A 17520-nucleotide genomic window follows, 5' to 3' on the forward strand; every position below is an offset into this window, starting at 1 on the left:
GATGGAGGGAAATCGCTCCCCACGAGGCGCAATCAGGCGACGGGACTCGGTGAATTCCGGCTGAGAAGGCAGAGAGCTTCCAAAGGGCTTAGTCATGTAATTGCCTGTCAAGAAAAATCCAGAGTTGATGGGCTTAATGATAACAAACAATCTGGAAAGCTTAATCAGCCTCCTGCTTCAGAGCTCCGATGATTAGAAACCGGGATGAGCCACCACGTGGGGGATGATCCCCCAAGAAGGGGAACCTCGCTGCCCCCGTCGTGCAGGTGGTGCTGCTCCTACCCGTGATGGGATATGGGGGCGACCTGCCCCCAGCGGACACGAACCCCCCCCGACAGCGTTTCCCCACCTCGCTGCCCCTGAGCAGGGACAAACCTCTGCTCCAGCCTGGCACGAGCCGGCCGGGAGCAGCCGCGGAGCCTCTGCCCAGCTGGGTATCGCCTGCCTGGGAGCACGGTGACACCACCCGAACCCCCCCCTGCCCTGCTGAGCAGTGGGATTTTGGGGATCCCACCTGCTCCTGGGACCACCCCGGTGTCCCCAGGAAGCGTGGTCCTGCCCGCGCACATGGCTCTCTGTAGGGAACAGGTGCTTACATCCCAGACGTTCGGTTTCATTATCCTCAGCATCCATCCGAGCTCCTGTTCTCTCTGGGCTCCGGGCGGCCCAGCAGCTCGCTGAGATGCCTGACGGAAGGGTGGGGACGTGGAGTGGGGCCCCGTCCCTTGGCACTGGCTCTGCGGTGCTGAGCCGGGGTCACCCTGCACCCCAAAACCACTGCACACCAAAATGGGGCAGCCCGGACTCCCTCCCACCCCTCGCTGCAGCGATGCTGCTCAGCAGCCAGGTCCAGCGGAAAAACCCACGTGGTTTTAAAAAGGAACGAGAATTTCCTTTTTCCTGGTTTATACCCTTTGTCAGTTGTTTCTGCTGCTGCTTTTCTGCAGGTATTTCCACCTTCCCCTGCATGGACTGGGTCAGCGCGGTGTCCTAGGGGCACCCCAGGCTCCTTCGCCTGGTCCTGTGTGCCTCGAGTGGCCAGCGACCTCAAAAAATCACTTCTCACTGCCTGGTCCATGGGGAAAACTTCTTCCTGACCCCACAGGAGTGGGAAGAAGTCCTATACGTCTCTTCTCATCCTTCCCATCCCTGGACCTAGCGAGGTGGAGGAAGGCTCTGGCACGGTGTGGGTGTTATTTTCTGACCGTGGGATGCGTGTCACCGCTTCGTCAGCTGCCCTGCTGCACAGAGAGAGAAAAGAGCTGGGTTTGGGGGTGAAGACCCTCGAGACGTTGCCCAGAGCTCGGCTGCTGGGGCTGTGCCCAGGACCGGGGGATCTGGGCTGGGCCGAGCACGGCACGAGGCTGGGAAGAGTTGCTTAAAGCCTTCAATCTTCAGGGGTGTATTTTTGCAAGGAAAAAAAAAAAAAAAAGTGATTTTTTTTCAGCCAAAACGAAACTTTCTGCCTTGCCTGTTGTCAGGTGGGTCTGCAGCCAGCATTTCTTTCAGCTCTCAGGAGCCACAAAGCTCCACCAGCTGCTTTCAGACACTTGGCTGCTGACTCCCGAAAACGTCTGCGCTGTTTCTCAACAAGAGCGTGGAAACCTGTAGGCGAGAAGCGCCGGTGAAAACGGCGCTTTATCTGATGGTGGAAAGATGCTGCAGAACTGACGTGATGCTTCCCGTCTAGGTCTGCCAGCGATGACAGGTCCAGCCCCGAAAGCAGCTCCGTGCATGCCCCGTACCCACACGTGCAGGACGGGACTGGCACAGCGGCGTTTCCAGGAACTCGGGCGGCCGCTTCTTGAAGATGAAGTGGTTGGCGTCCTGGAAAGGGGCGTGCTGCGAGCCCAGAGAAATGCCTCTTTTATGGGACGCCCGCAGCTACCTGCGAGGAAGCCGGACTTTCCTCCTGGCCGCAGTTTTAGGACCCTGGCTGTCTCTGCAAGGTTGCTGATGGGGCGGTCGACGTGTTGGCACGCGGCCCTCATTCGGGAATAAGTCGCAGAGCCGCCCAGCTGCGGGGCTGGTTGCCGCTTTTTGGCCGAAGGCAGCCAGGCTTGATGAAGTGCTGTCCCCATGATGAAGCTGGATGGTGTAATTGGCTCCTAAAGCTTTTTGGTCAAGCATATTTTGAAAGCATGCCGCGTGAAGATCTCAGCAAGTTTTGGCTATGTTTAGGGAAAAACAAAAAAACAATCAAACAAAAAACAACCAAACAACAACAACAACAAAAATTTCAGTAGATGATTTATTTCTTTATTTATTTATGGTGGCTAACTAAACATTGCTGCCCCACAGAAGAATTTTGCGGCAGGGAGAAATGCTCTTTCCTCTAATTTTTCTGTTAATTTCAGAGACAAAAAAAGTGCACTTTTGGCCTCGAAATGAAAGCGCTCGCTTGCCCTTCCTCCAAGGCTGTGCAGGGCCTGATCTGCCTGGGGACGCTGAGGAAGTTATGGCTCCTGCTCACCCGTGATTTACGGTGTCACTCCGTCCCTTTTCTTTTCCATCCAAATTCCCTGTCCCGTGCACGCGTTTCCCACCCGAGCTATGGGAAGCTCTGCTCCCGGGACTGGGAATCACAGCGGTGCTGGGTTTGTTTGCTCTCGGACTGTAATTCTCTCTCAAAGATAAGCTTTGTGGCGTCTCACCACAAGGAACAGATTTGGGCAGAGCACATGTGGGGGATCCGGATTTGGACGCATCAGCTGGGTGTTGGATGGAGGGTGCACGAAGCCCCTCCCGTAGCCCACGGAGGGAGAAAGGAACTTGTAGGGAGCGATTCAGGGGTCCGGGCGGCAGCAGGCACCTCCTGGGGGCTGCCTTCTCTCCTTAGCCCAGGGACGAAGCCCAGGGCGGCTGATGCCAGGTGGCGTGGTGAGCCAGGACGTGGTGCTGGGGCTGTCCGTGATGGTCCAGTGGGGCGCAAAGAAGGGAGGACCCTTTCCACCTCCCAGGCCCAAGCCGTGGGGCAATGCCGATAAGGAATGGGTCGTTATTGCCTAGCACCATCTGCACCCTGAGCAGAAGGCTTACCGTCACTTCGCACACGTTGTGGGACCGCAGCGTCTCCCCTGAGCTGGTTTCCACCTGCCTATTGCTGAGGAAGGTCCAAGAGGACCAAGAGGAAGGTTTGGATCCACCAAGCGCCCCAGTCCCGAGGTGCTTCCCAAGGAGCCTAAAGTCATTTCTGCTGTTTGGCAGGGAAGGGAAGCACGTGAAGACAAGAAAGCGACTTTGGGCAGGATGGAAATGAAGGCAGGGCACAGCACCGTGCGGCAGGGCAGGAGCAGCCTGGCCATGGGCAGCCCCGTCCCCAAAGCCCCAGGCCCACGCCGCTGCTGTCCAGGCCAGCTCCCAGCCCCGCACCCAGAGGTCGGGGCTCTGTGCTTCTTATTGCTGGTGCTCCAAGCTCTGAGGCTGCAGGGCGAGATCCGGCTGAGGAAACCAGGTCAGACATCCACCCCGGCAGCCTTATCCCGAAGCAGAGGGCTGCCAGCCCCTCCAGCAGGGACTGTGAGAGAGCCCGGGTGGTAAGCTCAGCGGTCGTCTCTCTCATTCCCTGCAGAGAAATGCTGCTCCAGCCTTTGATCACATCCCGGGAGGGGAACAGGCCCTCAGTTCGGAGGAACTGAGTAAACCCAAGGATCCATTTAGTGCCATGATAAAAGGATCACATTTTCCCTTTGTCTCCACGCCCAAGGCACCCTCAAACTGCTGCTCCCTGGAGAAGGTGAGCACAGCACGAGGGGTGGCCCTGGTCCCCCACAGGTCTGGTGGCTCGTGGCTCATCCACCTGCCAGGCCTCATGGCCTGCAGGAACCCTGTCCTTTTCCCTGTCCCCACTTCATTCCTGGAAGTCTTTGCTGCTGTTCTGCCATCCCCGCGCTCCAGCACACGACAGACAATAAAAATAATAACCGCACTTCCAGCAGCAGAAGGGAGCACGGGGGCAGGAGGAGACGAGGTGGTCCCCGGTGTTTCCTGCTGCTGCAGCCCCAGGGCCTGGGCACATCCCCAGGGGACGTGGGGAACTTCCCAGCGGCTGAGGGTGGGAAGGAGAAGGGGCTGCTGGAAGGAGGGAGGTGCTGGAGGAGAGGCTCAGACCCAGGCTTCGAGCCCAGTGTGCTCCCATGTGCCACTTCCCTATGCTTTTCTTCCCAGCCTGCATAACCCACCTGCTGACATAACTGGGTTTCAACCACTAATCCTTCACCCACAGACGGACTCCTTCCCTCCCCCTCTCATTATACGGGCATAAATGTCATTATCCCAGGTGTAATTAACTCAAACCCCGTTCCGAGTGTCAGCAAGCCACTTGCTACAGCCTGGGTGTGTGCTGCAAACCCGCTGCGGCGCGGCTGTTATCTCCGACCCGCACTGGGTGCTCGCGGGCCCCTGCACCACCGGCGGCATGATAGCCCCGGGCCACGCGGCCACACCAGCGAGGTGGTGGCCGGTTTGTACGTTTTGTGCCCCAAAACTGGCCAGCAGCAGCGGGTACGGCCCCACCAGCCCCCCTTCCCCAGACTCTGCGGTGAGGATGCCTCAACAGTGTGTGAAACACCTCCTGCCCTGGCTCTGGCTGCTTCCCAGCCCAAATGTTTGTGACCCGGCAGTCAGCGCTGATGGATCGCAACATATCAGTGACGCGCAGGGCTTGTTACAAAAGTTCAACCACGCTTTGCAGGGGTGCCAAAGGAGAAGGGTGTGTGGCCAGATTTATTTCCCCTGGTGCCAAGACGGCAAGATTTTACTGTCGGTATCTCCCGTGGGGCTCCGCTACGCCATGGGGTTGGGCTTGCTCACACCGGTGTCATTTGGGGATGTTGCACCGGGCACCAGGACACGGCAGAATTGGGTTTAGGGCTCTACCAGCTGGAAGCTGGAGAATCAGTATGGGGTCACTGCACAGCGGTGCTTCTGACGGGCTGACTACACCACTGATGTGGTTTTCCTGCAGCAGGACAGTGCAGCTTTGCAGAATTAGCTGTGTCTTCATTAGGAACGCTTGCCAGAAGAACCTGCTGATGTTCCTATTCTGGTGAAGGGCTCAGAGAGCCTCGGGGTGGCCCGGCCTCGTGAACTTGTTGCGCAGGATCCACGCTGGCAGCAGTTCTTAGGGTGCTCAGGGCCCGTCAGGGCTTCGTGTCAGCAGAGCAGCCGGATCGGTGCTGCACGTTACACACCTGTACGGGCAATGTGCTCCTGCGGTAAGTGGGGCTGAACCCAGCAAAGCTGGGCTGAATCTATTACAGCAGGATTTTGCCCTGCTTTAGGTTGAATAACCCACACCAGCACCAGCAGGAGAATGCTTTGGGAGGGTGTACAAGGCTCGGCTTTAGAAACAGCATCTGCAGTGAAAACCTTTTCTAACAGCTCTTTTTATCCCAAAAGTCGCCAATCACACCCGGCCTGGGGTACTCAGAGCTCCCAGGCTGCAGCCACATTTCCCCGGGGTTTTGGGGTGGCCGGGATCAGGCCTCGTACCCCCACGAGCCCTGCCTGGCGGCTGCACAGCGTGCACGGCTGGCAGAGGCAGCGTGGCAGCAGAGGGCTGGATGCCCGTCACCCCGGCAGCCATTCGGTGAGGAAATGGATACGAGCTACGCAGCCAGATCGCAGCTGGATCCAGCGCCAGTCGTGATAAACGGGGCTCAAACTAACTTCTTGTACCCGAAACCACCCCCCCCTTGCTTCGACCCCCAAAAGCTCGCACTTTGGGGACGCGAAATCCCCAGCCGAGACGCCTGCAGCTTGAAGGACGCCGTTGCCTGACAGAGCCCTCTGAGAGCCGCAGCGGCTGCGATGTGCTGCTGTTTGTTTGCTTACTTTGTGCATGTGGCGGCATGCCCCGTGCCGCTTCCCCGCGCCGGCAGCTTCCTCCTGCCGCCGGCGTGGTTTGCTTGCCCGGCGAGGAGGGATGGAAATGATCCTTTTGAAGCATCAGGTGCAGGTGGCAAACTGCCCCAAAACGTACGAGGGGGAAGCCAAAATCGGGGACGGGGGTCGGAAGTAATATTGGGAGGTTTCAAATGAGCTGCCCCTTTAACATGGACGTGTTCTGGCAGAAACTACTGGTCCCAGGGTGCTGCGCTTTGTTTTAATGCCCAGACTGCAAGCCTGGCTGGGGAGGCAGCGATGCATGCCGGGGCGCGTAGTCTGCAGATTAGAGAAGGGGAGAGAGGGGAACAAAGGGAAAACATCCAAAAGCTGTGCCTGGCTTTTAGGGCTGGGCTTGTGAATGCACAGAACAAGAAAGCGTGCCTCTGGTGCACCTGCTCGTCTGTTTAATGCACCTCCAGTCTGGGGCTGCATGCCCTCAGGCTCTGTGAGGGCAGGCCCGGCACAAAGCCGATGTTTGTTGTTTGGGCAGGGTGAGCCCAGCTCGCAGAGCTGGGGACGGGGGCTGCAGCTGCCCGCAGGCGTTTCCACGGTGGAGCACGGGCCCACGGAGGGGCTCGGGGGGGTCTGAGGGGCTCCTGGCAGGGAGCACAGAAGGGCAGCGGGTGTGAAAAGCATAGTCCTGTGGCAGTCCTGTGAATAAACAAGAGTTTGTGTCAATAACGCAGAGTTCAGCGCCACGCTGCCAGGGAAGGAGAGCTGAGGACTCCTTGTGCTGCCCAAACCTGGGAAAAGGCAAAGTTTAATGATTAAAGTATCCAGCTGGGAACTGGAGAGATCTGGCTCCTGTGACCACCTCGCCGTCCCGAACCAAACTCTGCACACACTTGATTTTACTGATCAGTTTCACCGAAAGCAAAGGACATAATATTCTTACAGTAGCAATTGTTGTCATGACCGTACTTGTAATAGAAATAATGAATGATTATACCTAGCAAGGAATTGCACCAGTGGTGGTGACACCTGAGCTAGCTCCAATCCAACACCGCTGTGCCCCCAGTAGCCCCCACCCAGGGCTGGGGCCTCCTTTGCTGTTAGTGCTTGAATGAGAAGCTTGGAACCAAGTGTGCGGGGGGCTGGGGACTGGTGGTAAAATTGAGAAAACACTGAAGTCTCTCAAACTGGGGCTTTGCTGGGAAATGCCAGACACTTCAGCACGGCGTCCATTCCGGGGTAGGAACAGATACCCCAGTGTATCGCACAGAGGCATCTGTCATGCGCTGTAGCACTTCTGTGTGGGACGGCCTGCTGATATGCCAGTGAAAGGTGTGTATATTTTAATAAATATGTGGGGATGAAGCAGGGGTGCGGGAGGGTGCCCCCACACGCTGCCTCTCCCATCCGGTGGGCCCAGAGCACGCAGCCGGTGCTTGGGACCCGCTGTGGGTCGTCACTCAGGGACCGGGCTACCCCATATTTCTAGGTAGGTGGTGATCGTGAAGGTGTTCAGCGGACAGCGCGCACATTTTGGGGGAAAAAACGTGGAAAATGGCGTTGGGGAGCAGCGGGTGGCGAGGGCCCAGCGCGGGGAGCTCCAACAACCGGGACGCGGCGGCGCCGTGCGGGGCCGCCCGCCTTCCCCAGGCTGTGCGGGACCGTCCCCGGTCCCTGGCCGCCACCCCTAGGCCCACGGTCGCCATCCCCGGGCCTTGGTGGCCATCCCCGGGACCCGGTCGCCCTCGCCGGGCGGCACGGAGCCGTCCCCGGGCCGCGGCCCCTCAGCCGGGGCCGGCCTCGCCTTCCCGGCATGCAGCGCGCCGCCCGTCCCCAGTGGGCCGCCATGTTGTCGGAGTGAAAGGCCGGGGGAGAGGCAGGCGGCGAGCGGCCTGGGGGGGGCCGAGATCCATCTTCATCCTACCGCTCCGCCCGTGAGTACCGGCACCGGAGCGGGCCCGCGGCGCGCCGCGAACCCCAGCGGAGCCGCCGGTGGGGCCATATTGGCGGGGGGGCCGGGCGGAGCGGCGCCAGGCCGCCCCGAAGGCGAGCGGTGGCGGCGGGGCGCCCTGCCCGGCTCTGCCGCTCGGCGCCTTGGCCGGGAGTCGGGGCCGGGCCCCTTTTGTTAGCGGGGAGCGGCCCCCGTCGGGGTGGGGGGCGTCGTTTTGGGGGGCGTTGTGGTTTTGGGGGGCGTTGTTTTGAAGGGGGGGGCATTGTTTTGGGGGGCCTCGTCCCTCCCCGGGGGGGGCCGCGGCCCCGCTTTGTTGGCTGGGGAGGAGCTGGGGGGGAGGGTTGGGGGGGGGAGTTAAGGGGGAATGAGGGGGAAATTGGGGGGATTGGGGGGGAAATGGGGAGCTTGGGGGGGGTTGGAAGGAATTGGGAAGGGTTTGGGGGGAAATTGGGGAGGTTTGGGGGGGAACTGGAAGGAATTGGGGGGCACTGGGGGGGCCTAACAGGCAGCGGGGATGAAGGGGAGGGAGCGAAAATCCAGACAATACTTTTTGGATGTGCTGGGTGACCCTGGGGGGTGTGTGTGTGTGTTTTTTTCGGTGCTTTTTTTTCTTTTTTGTCCCCTGCTTGTTTTTCTCGCTTTCTCCTAATCACAGTGTTGGGCCATTTTTAATTACACGCTTGCGATTTTTAACAGGAGATTCTTGTTTTTCGCCCCATCGGGAGAAATACTTGGTTTGTTGTTTTATTTTTTTTGTTCTGTTTCGGTGCGTTTTTGTTGTTGTTTTTTTTTGTTTTGTTTTTTCTTTTGGTCAGTGTTTAATAACTTTGTTCTGAGCAGAGATTTTATTAGACAGATCATGAGTAAGGAATTTCCTTTATTAAGAGTGAGGGAGGTGGGGTAAGGGGTAGAATTTATCTTACGATGTTTTAATGGTGGCCGAAGCAGTTCGGCTGGCTATCGATTTACCCACTTCCTGCTGGGTCTCCCTAGGTCTTACGGAAAACACAAGCTTTAACGTTAAAAGTTCTTGTAGGCCACACAGCTCTCAAACAATGGGTAGGCAGCTTTCATTTCCAGCCTAACTTTCCAAAAAAAAAAAAACACCAAAAAAACCCTGAAACCCTCTCACCTAGCCCATGATTTAACTTCCTGAAGCGTGCGTCGGGTGCCGACGTGATTTTTTTAACGTTGCCTGGAGTTTTTGGAGGAGCGACGGGGTCTGAGCACAAAGCTGGGCTCGCTGCGGCTCAGAGCTGCCTGGCGAGGAGACGTCGCTGCTCGCGCTTAAAAACTTGCTTAGTGATGTCTGCGGAGTTCTGTTGCTTGTGGAGAGTCTCATAATCTAAACTATTTGCCTTGTAATGATAACACAGAGCAGCTTATTTACATACTATGTTTTTTTCCTAGGGAAAAGGAAAGCTGTCTGCTTCAAGTGCTTTGTAGCCGCGTTCTCTCAATCTCCAACTGTTCTGCCTTTGTTTGTAGATGTGTAACTTTTCACGGGGAGCTGTTTATGCAGGAGAGGTTTATTGCATATTTTTGCTAAGAGTTTGGAAGTGAAAAGGGTCCTGGTAGCCATTAGCTCTTTGCAGCAGTAGGTCTTGCAGCTGCTGGGTAGCTAATGAATGTGCGTTGTGTAGGTGACTGAACATGTTTCTGATGCTCTGTGCGCTTTGAATGACAGTATTCAGCTGTCTGCTACATTTAACATGGCATTTCTATAAAAACACGTCTTGGAACTAAACTTGAACTACCCAGAATGCTCCTTTCCCCTTTGCTCCCTTTCAAAATGTCTCCTTTGCCAAGTTTTCTCTCGTGTTTAGAGCTGCCTCGTCTATATTCGACGAAAGAGGAAGCTGCTTGGAGTAGGTGTTGCCTGTGCAGAAATTCGTAGTACCTTTACCGGATCTTGTCTGAGATCGTCTGGAGGCTCAACCGATGTGATTTTTATAGCAGCGCAGTTCCTAACGAGCTGCGTGCAGATTAAACGGCCGAGGTAGCAGGGCAGCACCCGGAGCGTTTGGGGCCTCGTTAAGCACATAAGCAGAAATCCAGAATTTTAAGTTTGCATTTTAAAAAAAAAAAAAAAAAAACTTGCCAGGATACTTTGTGTGGCTGAATGAGTGTGTGGTGCTACGGTGGCACTCGTGCCTTGATTGAGGATCTGCCTTGTAATTTGCGAGGTGTAAACAAGTACGGCAGGCACTGGCGGTGCAGTTTGCGTGGCGTGGTGTTCTTGGGGATTTTTTTTCTGCCTAGTTTTCTGTGGCAGCGCTTTAGTCGGTGTTTCAGTGTAATGGGCACCTTACATGAGTCTCACACGCGCTGACAACACCTGAGAGCGCAAGATGTGGGAGCTCTGGCTGCTGCGTGGTGTTACCTGGCGTTTGAGTTGCTAACAGAGCAACTAACTGTGTCGGAAGGAGCCGGACGTGGCCTCGTGGCGATTCCCCTCAGGTCCAAGAGGGCTGTGTTGCTGACCGTACGAAGCCGAAGCTGCGAGGATTTAATGTTCCCTTTCCCTTCTCCCTTTCTCTCTGTCTTCGCCTCCCTCCCCTCACCCCCGTAGGTGTTGGTGGAATGAGCGTTGCGTGCGTGTTGAAGAGAAAAGCAGTGCTCTGGCAGGACTCGTTCAGCCCCCACCTGAAACAGCACGCTCAAGATACAGCTAATCCCAACATGCCTGTTGTACTGACATCTGGAGCAGGGTCCCAGGCTCAGCCGCAGCCAGCTGCAAATCAGGCACTTGCGGCGGGGACGCACTCCAGTCCTGTTCCCGGATCCATAGGAGTCGCGGGCCGCTCCCAGGACGACGCTATGGTGGATTACTTCTTTCAGAGGCAGCATGGTGAGCAGCTTGGGGGAGGAGGAAGTGGCGGAGGCGGCTATAATAACAGCAAACATCGCTGGCCTACTGGGGATAACATTCATGCAGAACATCAGGTAAAAAAAAGTTAAATGTTTCCAAACCGAGCACGTGAACGCACCGGGCTTGTGATAGATGCTTTTAATGACTTTTTAAAAAAGCTTAAGTTTTTTTTTTTTTGTGTGTGTGGTTGGAATTACAACAGCCCTACTTCTTGTTTTCTCTTTTCAGGATTGCAGTGCCTTGCTAGCTATAAACTGTTTCTGCTCTAGACGGTGTTGAAATCCCAATCCTCTCTCTGACAGTCAAATGCATGTTTGCAAAATTTATCATTCTCTGTATTGATTTTTTTTTCTTGTTTCTGTGTGTGTATGTGTGAACCAGTTTAGCAGCGACTGCTGCTGCTTTTCAGATCTGTTGCTGTAGTTAAATAATTCTTATGTAATGCTATTACAAAACTGCCAATGCATGTAGGTTGAGCTTTTACCATTCCCAATATCGAAAAACACAGTTCTGGAAGTTGCTCGCGGTGTGTGCTTGTCTGGTTTTCTTGCTTGTTTGTTCTGGGTTGTTTTTTTGTGCTCTAATTGGGAGGGGAAGGTGCTACCAATGCGCTCAGCTGAGCTGAGAAGAGAACAGCGCTAAGAACATCGTGAAACAACAGCACTTGTACAGACCCGGCTAACTCAGGGGCTTAACGTTTCTGAAAGGGTGGTGGGCCAAAACATGCCTTAGTAGTAGTGTTTACTAGAAGTCTTCTCGGTAGTTGCATTGTCAGATGTGCTGCGACTTAAATGAGCGCGTGAGTCACTCTGGCTTGCCGACTGTGACCTGTAAGTAACTCGTCAAGTACAGCAGTGAGCTGAGGAGACGTGCTTCCTCTGCTAAGGGTGGCATGAGAGCAGAGCCGAGGTGTAAGCACATTTTTTAAAATGTATGATTCCCACAAATCCATTCAGAGCAGCAGACACAAAGCTTTTGCAACCTTTATTAATATCTCCTGCCTCTAATTTTTAAAGTGAGAATGATCAAGCCCTTGTTCCTCTGCTGTGCCTCCCCGGGGGATGTGTTGTCATCCAGACCATTTAAAAGCAAACATTGCAGGGAATTTTGCAACCTCACTGAAGTCAGTGTGTACATCAATAGAGAAGAAAACCCAAGTGCCCTGTGAATTTCTTTTGTAAGAAAACCCATATAAAATGCTGCCGTCTGAAATAAGCAGCTGGAAGAATATTGTAGTTATTCCCTTCTGTGGAAGCACAGTGTTTAGTTAAGTTGTCCTTTTACAGGAGATAACTGTTGAAATGAGATGTAATTTTATCTGTTAACTATCTAAGCTTTCAGGCACTAAATGTACAGCTTGTTTCAAGAGACATAGATGGAGGAGATTTGAATGTGCTTTAAGCAGCAAAAGAAGCAATAAGCAAAAATTCTTCCTCGGTGGTTTTAACTCGTAGGTTTTTAAGTAAAAATTGTCTTGTGGTCTGATGTGGAGATGTTTAGGCAGGAGCTGCTGTTGTTTGGTTATTTGTGTAAAGATGACTTTATAAACTGAAAGATGTGTCATAAAATTCTTAATTCTGCTTTCCTTCAACTCAAACTTTTCATCTTCCTTTCTCTGAAAACCACTAAAAGCAAAGACGACTCGTGGGAGGTGGAGGGGGTGAGGTGGGGTGGACCTCGCAGGCATTACAAATTGCGCTGGCATTTGAACTCTTTTTACTGCATTCTTTAATAGTCAGAAGACTTAAAAACCCTCCCTGAAAGGATCCTACCTGTTACAGAGCCTTGCCCTCGTGTCGGCTGATGAGCTGCTTTTCCTCAGCTTGGTTTTGTTCAGAAGGTTCTTGAACCAAGCGATACAACTACTTGGGGCACTTACTGGGGGAAAAAGCCAGCATGTACTAGTTTGAAGGAACTTTAAAAAACCGTGCACATAATCTTTGAAGGCAGAACAGTTCTGAGAAGACTGTATGGGTGGAATACACCTGCAGGATTAAGCCCCAGATGCTGTGTGTGGTGCTTTCTTTGGTTTCTTTTCCACGCGTTCTGTGACCTGATGCCTAAGCGCTACTCACCCTAACGTAGTTAAGATGGAACCGTATCTGTTCTGTTTCCCGGGGGTTTCTCTGCCAGCTGTAATGTATTTGCTCTTCAGTCCTGGTGTTTTGCATTCAGTATCCATCCTTAAACCAATCTTTGTGTTTAACTTCTTAGAAGTTAGCTCTGAGATGGGGCAGTAACCCTTTGCTCTGGTGTCTTAGGCAGTGTACACCAGTGATTGGTCTTTTTAAGTATACTATTTCTCGCTTCAGCCTTTCTCGAGTGCCTTTTTTCCGCAGTTCTCGTTGCCTCAGGGTTTTACTCATGGGAAACAGAACGCGGGATACGTGTAATCCTAATGCTGCCATTCCTTTTGACTTTTTGGCCACCTCTGCATCTGTTTCTTAAATTATAAGTTCCTTGGAGTGAGAACTAGTCTTATGCATACAAACTGGTTTAATTCAATTTGGGCTTAACCAGGGTAGAATTGAATTTGTCCTGCAAGAACAGAAGAAGTGGAAGGAAGTGGTGGGACGTGCAGAGAGGTGGGGCATCCTTCTAGAGGTCTGCTGGGTCCTGATTTCTTGGAGATCGGGATATGCTTGTGTTACTGGACGCTTGATTTTAAACTTCCAAACATACTGCAACTGTAGCCCTTCTCGTTGCCTCGAAGACTGGTTAAGAAAATCAGTAGCTAAAAGATAATGGAAAGTCAGAAAAACTAATTATAGGGTAATACAGGTTAATGTTTGCCTAGAGCTTAGGACCTCGTAATTAAAGGTAGAGGGATTTTTTTTAATTGTCGAATCCCAGTTTTCTTCTTTATGTGTGGAGACAAGCATCTGTCCCTGTCTGTTGGTGATAATACTCCAGTGGTTTTACAAAATGATAGTATTTCATCATGTGTTATTAAATGGTTGTGAGTGCTATGAGTCAGAAGTTATTTACACTATCTTTGCTTTCCATTTTTTATTGTGCTGGCTGTTTCTCTCATCTGTTTGTCCTTTGACGAGCAGCTCTGAGAATTGAGCTGTGAATGTCTTTAACAGTGATGACTGAAGAAAGTGTTTTTTCTGCTCCCTAGGAAGTAGGTAATGTCCTCTTGTTGTGAACAGGAGGGAAGTTCCATTTCTTCTTATATTTTATCTAAAAAGAGTTCTCTTCCCTTTGCATTTTTCCTTTCTCCTCCACAAAAGGAAAAATGTTATATGGTAATACAAAATTTAGGAATTGAAGATACTTCTATCACTTGCATACTAAGTTAATAAAGACGTGGCCTCTGTCTAAATAGCTACAGATCTATAGAATAACTATAGGTCCTTCAGCCTCGGCAAGAACAAAGAGGTGATGTTGAAATTAGACTTCTCCTAGACTTGAGTGTCTGAACTCCTGAACAAACTTCCAGCTTTCTGCAGCTACAGGCATTTAAATTGTCAAAGTCTTACATGGCGGACCCTTCTGGCAGCCGGGTCCTGGCTGCAGGACGTACTTTTTTCCCCCCAGAAGCAGCCAGATGAGGCTGAGCGTCAGTGTCTGCCAGTAATTCTGAGACTCATGCCGAGGCTGTAGTTCATCTGCAGCGCCTCACGACTCTTCAGGCTGTGTGGGCAGACTGCTTGGCTACATGGACTAGGGTGTTTTTGTGCTGTTTGTCCTGCAGAAAATAGTCGGGGACCTGAACTTCCCTTTGCATGGGTGGGTGAAGAGGTAAGGGATGGTTCCTGACCACTGAGGGCCCAGGTTGGCTTCGACTTGCTTGTGGAAGTTGCCTATCTCGTTAAAAATCCAGCCAGCCACATTCTGCTCCTGAGGGAAATGAGAAGACAGTCGAGACGCTCAGCTGGGAGAAGTTATCAACACCGAGCAGGCTTTTAGGGAAATTGGGTGGGTTTTCATGGATGGGGTCTCCTGTGGCTTGTTTGCGTGCGTGCATGTTCTTGAACTGGAGCAAAGCGAGAGTTTCTCTGGTGGTGGTCCCTCCTGAATCGCAGTAAATGGATATACTTAGACTGTCTGAATTGCAGTTAGCGTAATATGGGAGTTGCTTAGTAAAAGCAAATGATTTGAGGGATTAACTTTCTTTGAGAGCATGTTTAATTAATAATTTGAGACAATGGAACTCTGCAGGGATCATCTTCTTGAATGCGGGGAATTTTTCACATGCAGTTGGTGAAGAATAGTGAGAGCAACACGGCTGGAACGGGGCTTTCTGCTCGGATTTGCCCTCTGGCAGCGTGGCTGCAGCTTCTGAACTGAGAAGTTGCATTCGAGCGGAGACAGAAGGTGATTCTGGCAGCTGCCCTCGTAGAGCACAGCTATGCAAACTGTGGTGCGTGGTGCTGCACAAACGTCTGGGTGTGATGGCACTGAGCGCTGTGGTGCCTGCTGGCCGGCACCGTTACCGGGAGATGCCTTGAAGCAGTGGCGGGGCCTTCTACGATGATCGTAGAAGCCATGGGAGCCACAGCATTGCTCCAAAGTGAATCCCATTTAAGTGACCGGATTCCTTCATCTGTCCATGGAAGGTACCCTTGGGGTCTGCATAATTTGGCTAACTGGATGTGCGAGAGGTGAAGGCACCCAGAGAGTCCTCCGTCACACACGGCGTGTGGTACAATGCACGGCTCTGTTCTTGAACCTTTTCTCACCTACGTTTCATTAGGGCTGCTGAATTTGGATGCGGTAGTTCCAGGTATCACAGTGAACTAGTTGGGGCCTCTCTTACATGAACGCTGGGGTGACCGTGCTGCTTTCATACCAGGTAGTGCAGACCAGCGCCCTCCTAACTGAAATGTTTGGCTGATGTGTTTCTCTCTAGTGAAGGAGAGGGGTGTCTTGGAGGAGGGGATTCAGAGCATTTAATTGAGTTTTCTGCGTTACCCTGCCCTTTGGAAACCCCTGCTGGGGTGGGGGGAGTGAGTAGCTGGCCTGGATCGGTGTTTGTAGCTGGGCGCTGGGAAATCCTTTTCTTGTGGGGGAGACGGGAGTGGGAAACAACCCCGACGTTTTCAGGAAGTCATTTTAAGAGTTCGTTCCCTCCGAAGCTGGGGGTCTTGTTGTCCCTGCCAGGCAGTTGCCAGATGCCTGGCCTTAGCCGTGCTCGTGTGAGCAGCCCGGCGGCTGGCCTGGGCTTTTCTCAGCAGCGTGTCGGCTTTGTGGCCGCTTCCTTGCTGCGGCGCTAGCTCAGGAAGAGAAAAATATTTTCACACTATTGAACTCGCAGATTTCAATGCTTCAATAAGACTCCAGGTATTTCAGTTAATGCATGGTGCCCAAGCGTGCTTTGAATAGAGCTTTGTTGGAGTACAGTTTCTGCTTGTTTTCTTCCTCCCCTCTATCCAACTTTGGTTTCCACTTACCCGCTGTCTTGCGGTTTGGGTTGGTGTGACCTGTCTGGGCTTCTGCAGAACAGGTTGTGATACTCGCAACATTTTTGTAAATGGGTGCCTGTTACAGAAGAGAAACTTCACATAAGATGGAAGCCGTATAATCCATCCACAGTAGGGCCTTAGTGGTAAATGTGCACAAAGAAGTTTGACCGCTGATCAGAAATCTCCTTGGCAAAGCTGTTCCAGAGCCCTGAACGCAGTGATGCTTCTGAAAACTGGTGCAGGCTTGTGTCTAGGTGGACGGTGAGAGGATTTTAAGGCTGTCTCCTCCGAATGATGTTCTTGCAGGTCCGTAAAGAACAAACTTGCCTTTGTTTGCGGATATCATGTGATGCTGCACTCCCTCTCATCGAGTGATCTGCTCAAAGATATTGTGTTACTCCTCTTCCTTTGTTAAGGGCAACTTTTGTTCTAGGGCAGTTGTTTTTATTGGGAGCATCTGCCTTTGTTATTGTCTTGTACTGAAGCTCTGCTTCAGCCCCTGATTCTGTAGCGGGGTAAAACTCGACTGGTTTTAACCCCCCAAATCACCCCCTGGCTCTGCTGCAAGCAGTCAGTGTGGCAAGGAGCCACTTGAGTCCGTTTCTGACAGCGGCACTGAGCTTGGCACCGGACTGAGACCTTGCTGGGTCCCTCGTTTACACCTCTTCCCCCTCTGAGCTTAAACCTCAGAAGGTGAGAGCGAAAGGAAGAGCCCCCCAGGGGTCGGACGAGGCAGCCCCCAGCGGGGCCCTGAGTGCTTGCACAAAAACCCTGATCTGAGCGCACGTCCCCAGGTACTGCCAGCTCCAGCGGGGCAAAATTAAGGTCGCTCCTTCTGTAATCTAGTATTTTGGAGATCTGCGCCCCAACAATACGTGCCCAAGACATCAGAGGGTAACCTAAATTCCACGTTAATGAAGTGCTTCCCTCAGTGAATAAAATGTGAAGAAAAACATAATTAGCTAACTGAGCTGCGCCATTCTGAAAGGCTGCCTTTCTGGCGTTTATTTCTGTACCCTGAATCATTAATCGTCTTGGCTACATGCCACGCAAAGCATCAGCCAATCTGTAATTTCAATAGGTTTTTGCTTCGAGTGCTAATGGTAGTAGCAATTCGAACGATGAACCCTTTACTACAAAAATAGTAGTTAAACCACCTAATCCTGTCTAATACTTGTGACTTCACGTTCTTTCTTTACTGACTATTGTTATAGGAGAGGACTAAAAATAGTGCTGTAATCAGTTGGTGGAACAACAAATTTTAACCCTGGATCTAGCTGTTAGTGGAAAGCCTGTTGTTGAAAGTGTGTGGTGCTTTTCTTATTGTCAGCTGGTAAATACTTTTTTTTCCTAGGCACTATATATAGTGTGCATGCATGCAAAGCAGATTTATTTTTTTAAATAACGTGCTACAAGAGCTGTTCAAACAAGACAAATGCAGGCAG

The 17520-nt window shown here is 52.4% G+C and overlaps 1 protein-coding gene across 15 annotated transcripts in view; it reads left to right on the plus strand.

Moving 5' to 3' along the window:
* The first annotated feature begins 7642 nt into the window (after nucleotides 1-7642).
* PUM1 (pumilio RNA binding family member 1) overlaps nucleotides 7643-17520 on the plus strand; it is a 71730-nt gene continuing 61852 nt past the window's right edge. For 11 of the 15 annotated variants that reach the window (XM_083810421.1, XM_083810430.1, XM_083810428.1 and 8 more), the window contains exons 1-2: nucleotides 7643-7775; nucleotides 10365-10738. In XM_083810421.1, coding sequence (XP_083666547.1) covers nucleotides 10376-10738 — 363 coding nt within the window. In that variant the 5' untranslated portion in view covers nucleotides 7643-7775; nucleotides 10365-10375. The remainder of the gene's footprint in view (nucleotides 7776-10364; nucleotides 10739-17520) is intronic. The other 4 variants (XM_083810425.1, XM_083810424.1, XM_083810427.1 and 1 more) reach the window with 3 other exon arrangements.

The sequence above is a fragment of the Anser anser genome, assembly GCF_964211835.1.
Source record: "Anser anser genome assembly, chromosome: 24".
Taxonomy (NCBI): Eukaryota; Metazoa; Chordata; class Aves; order Anseriformes; family Anatidae; genus Anser; species Anser anser.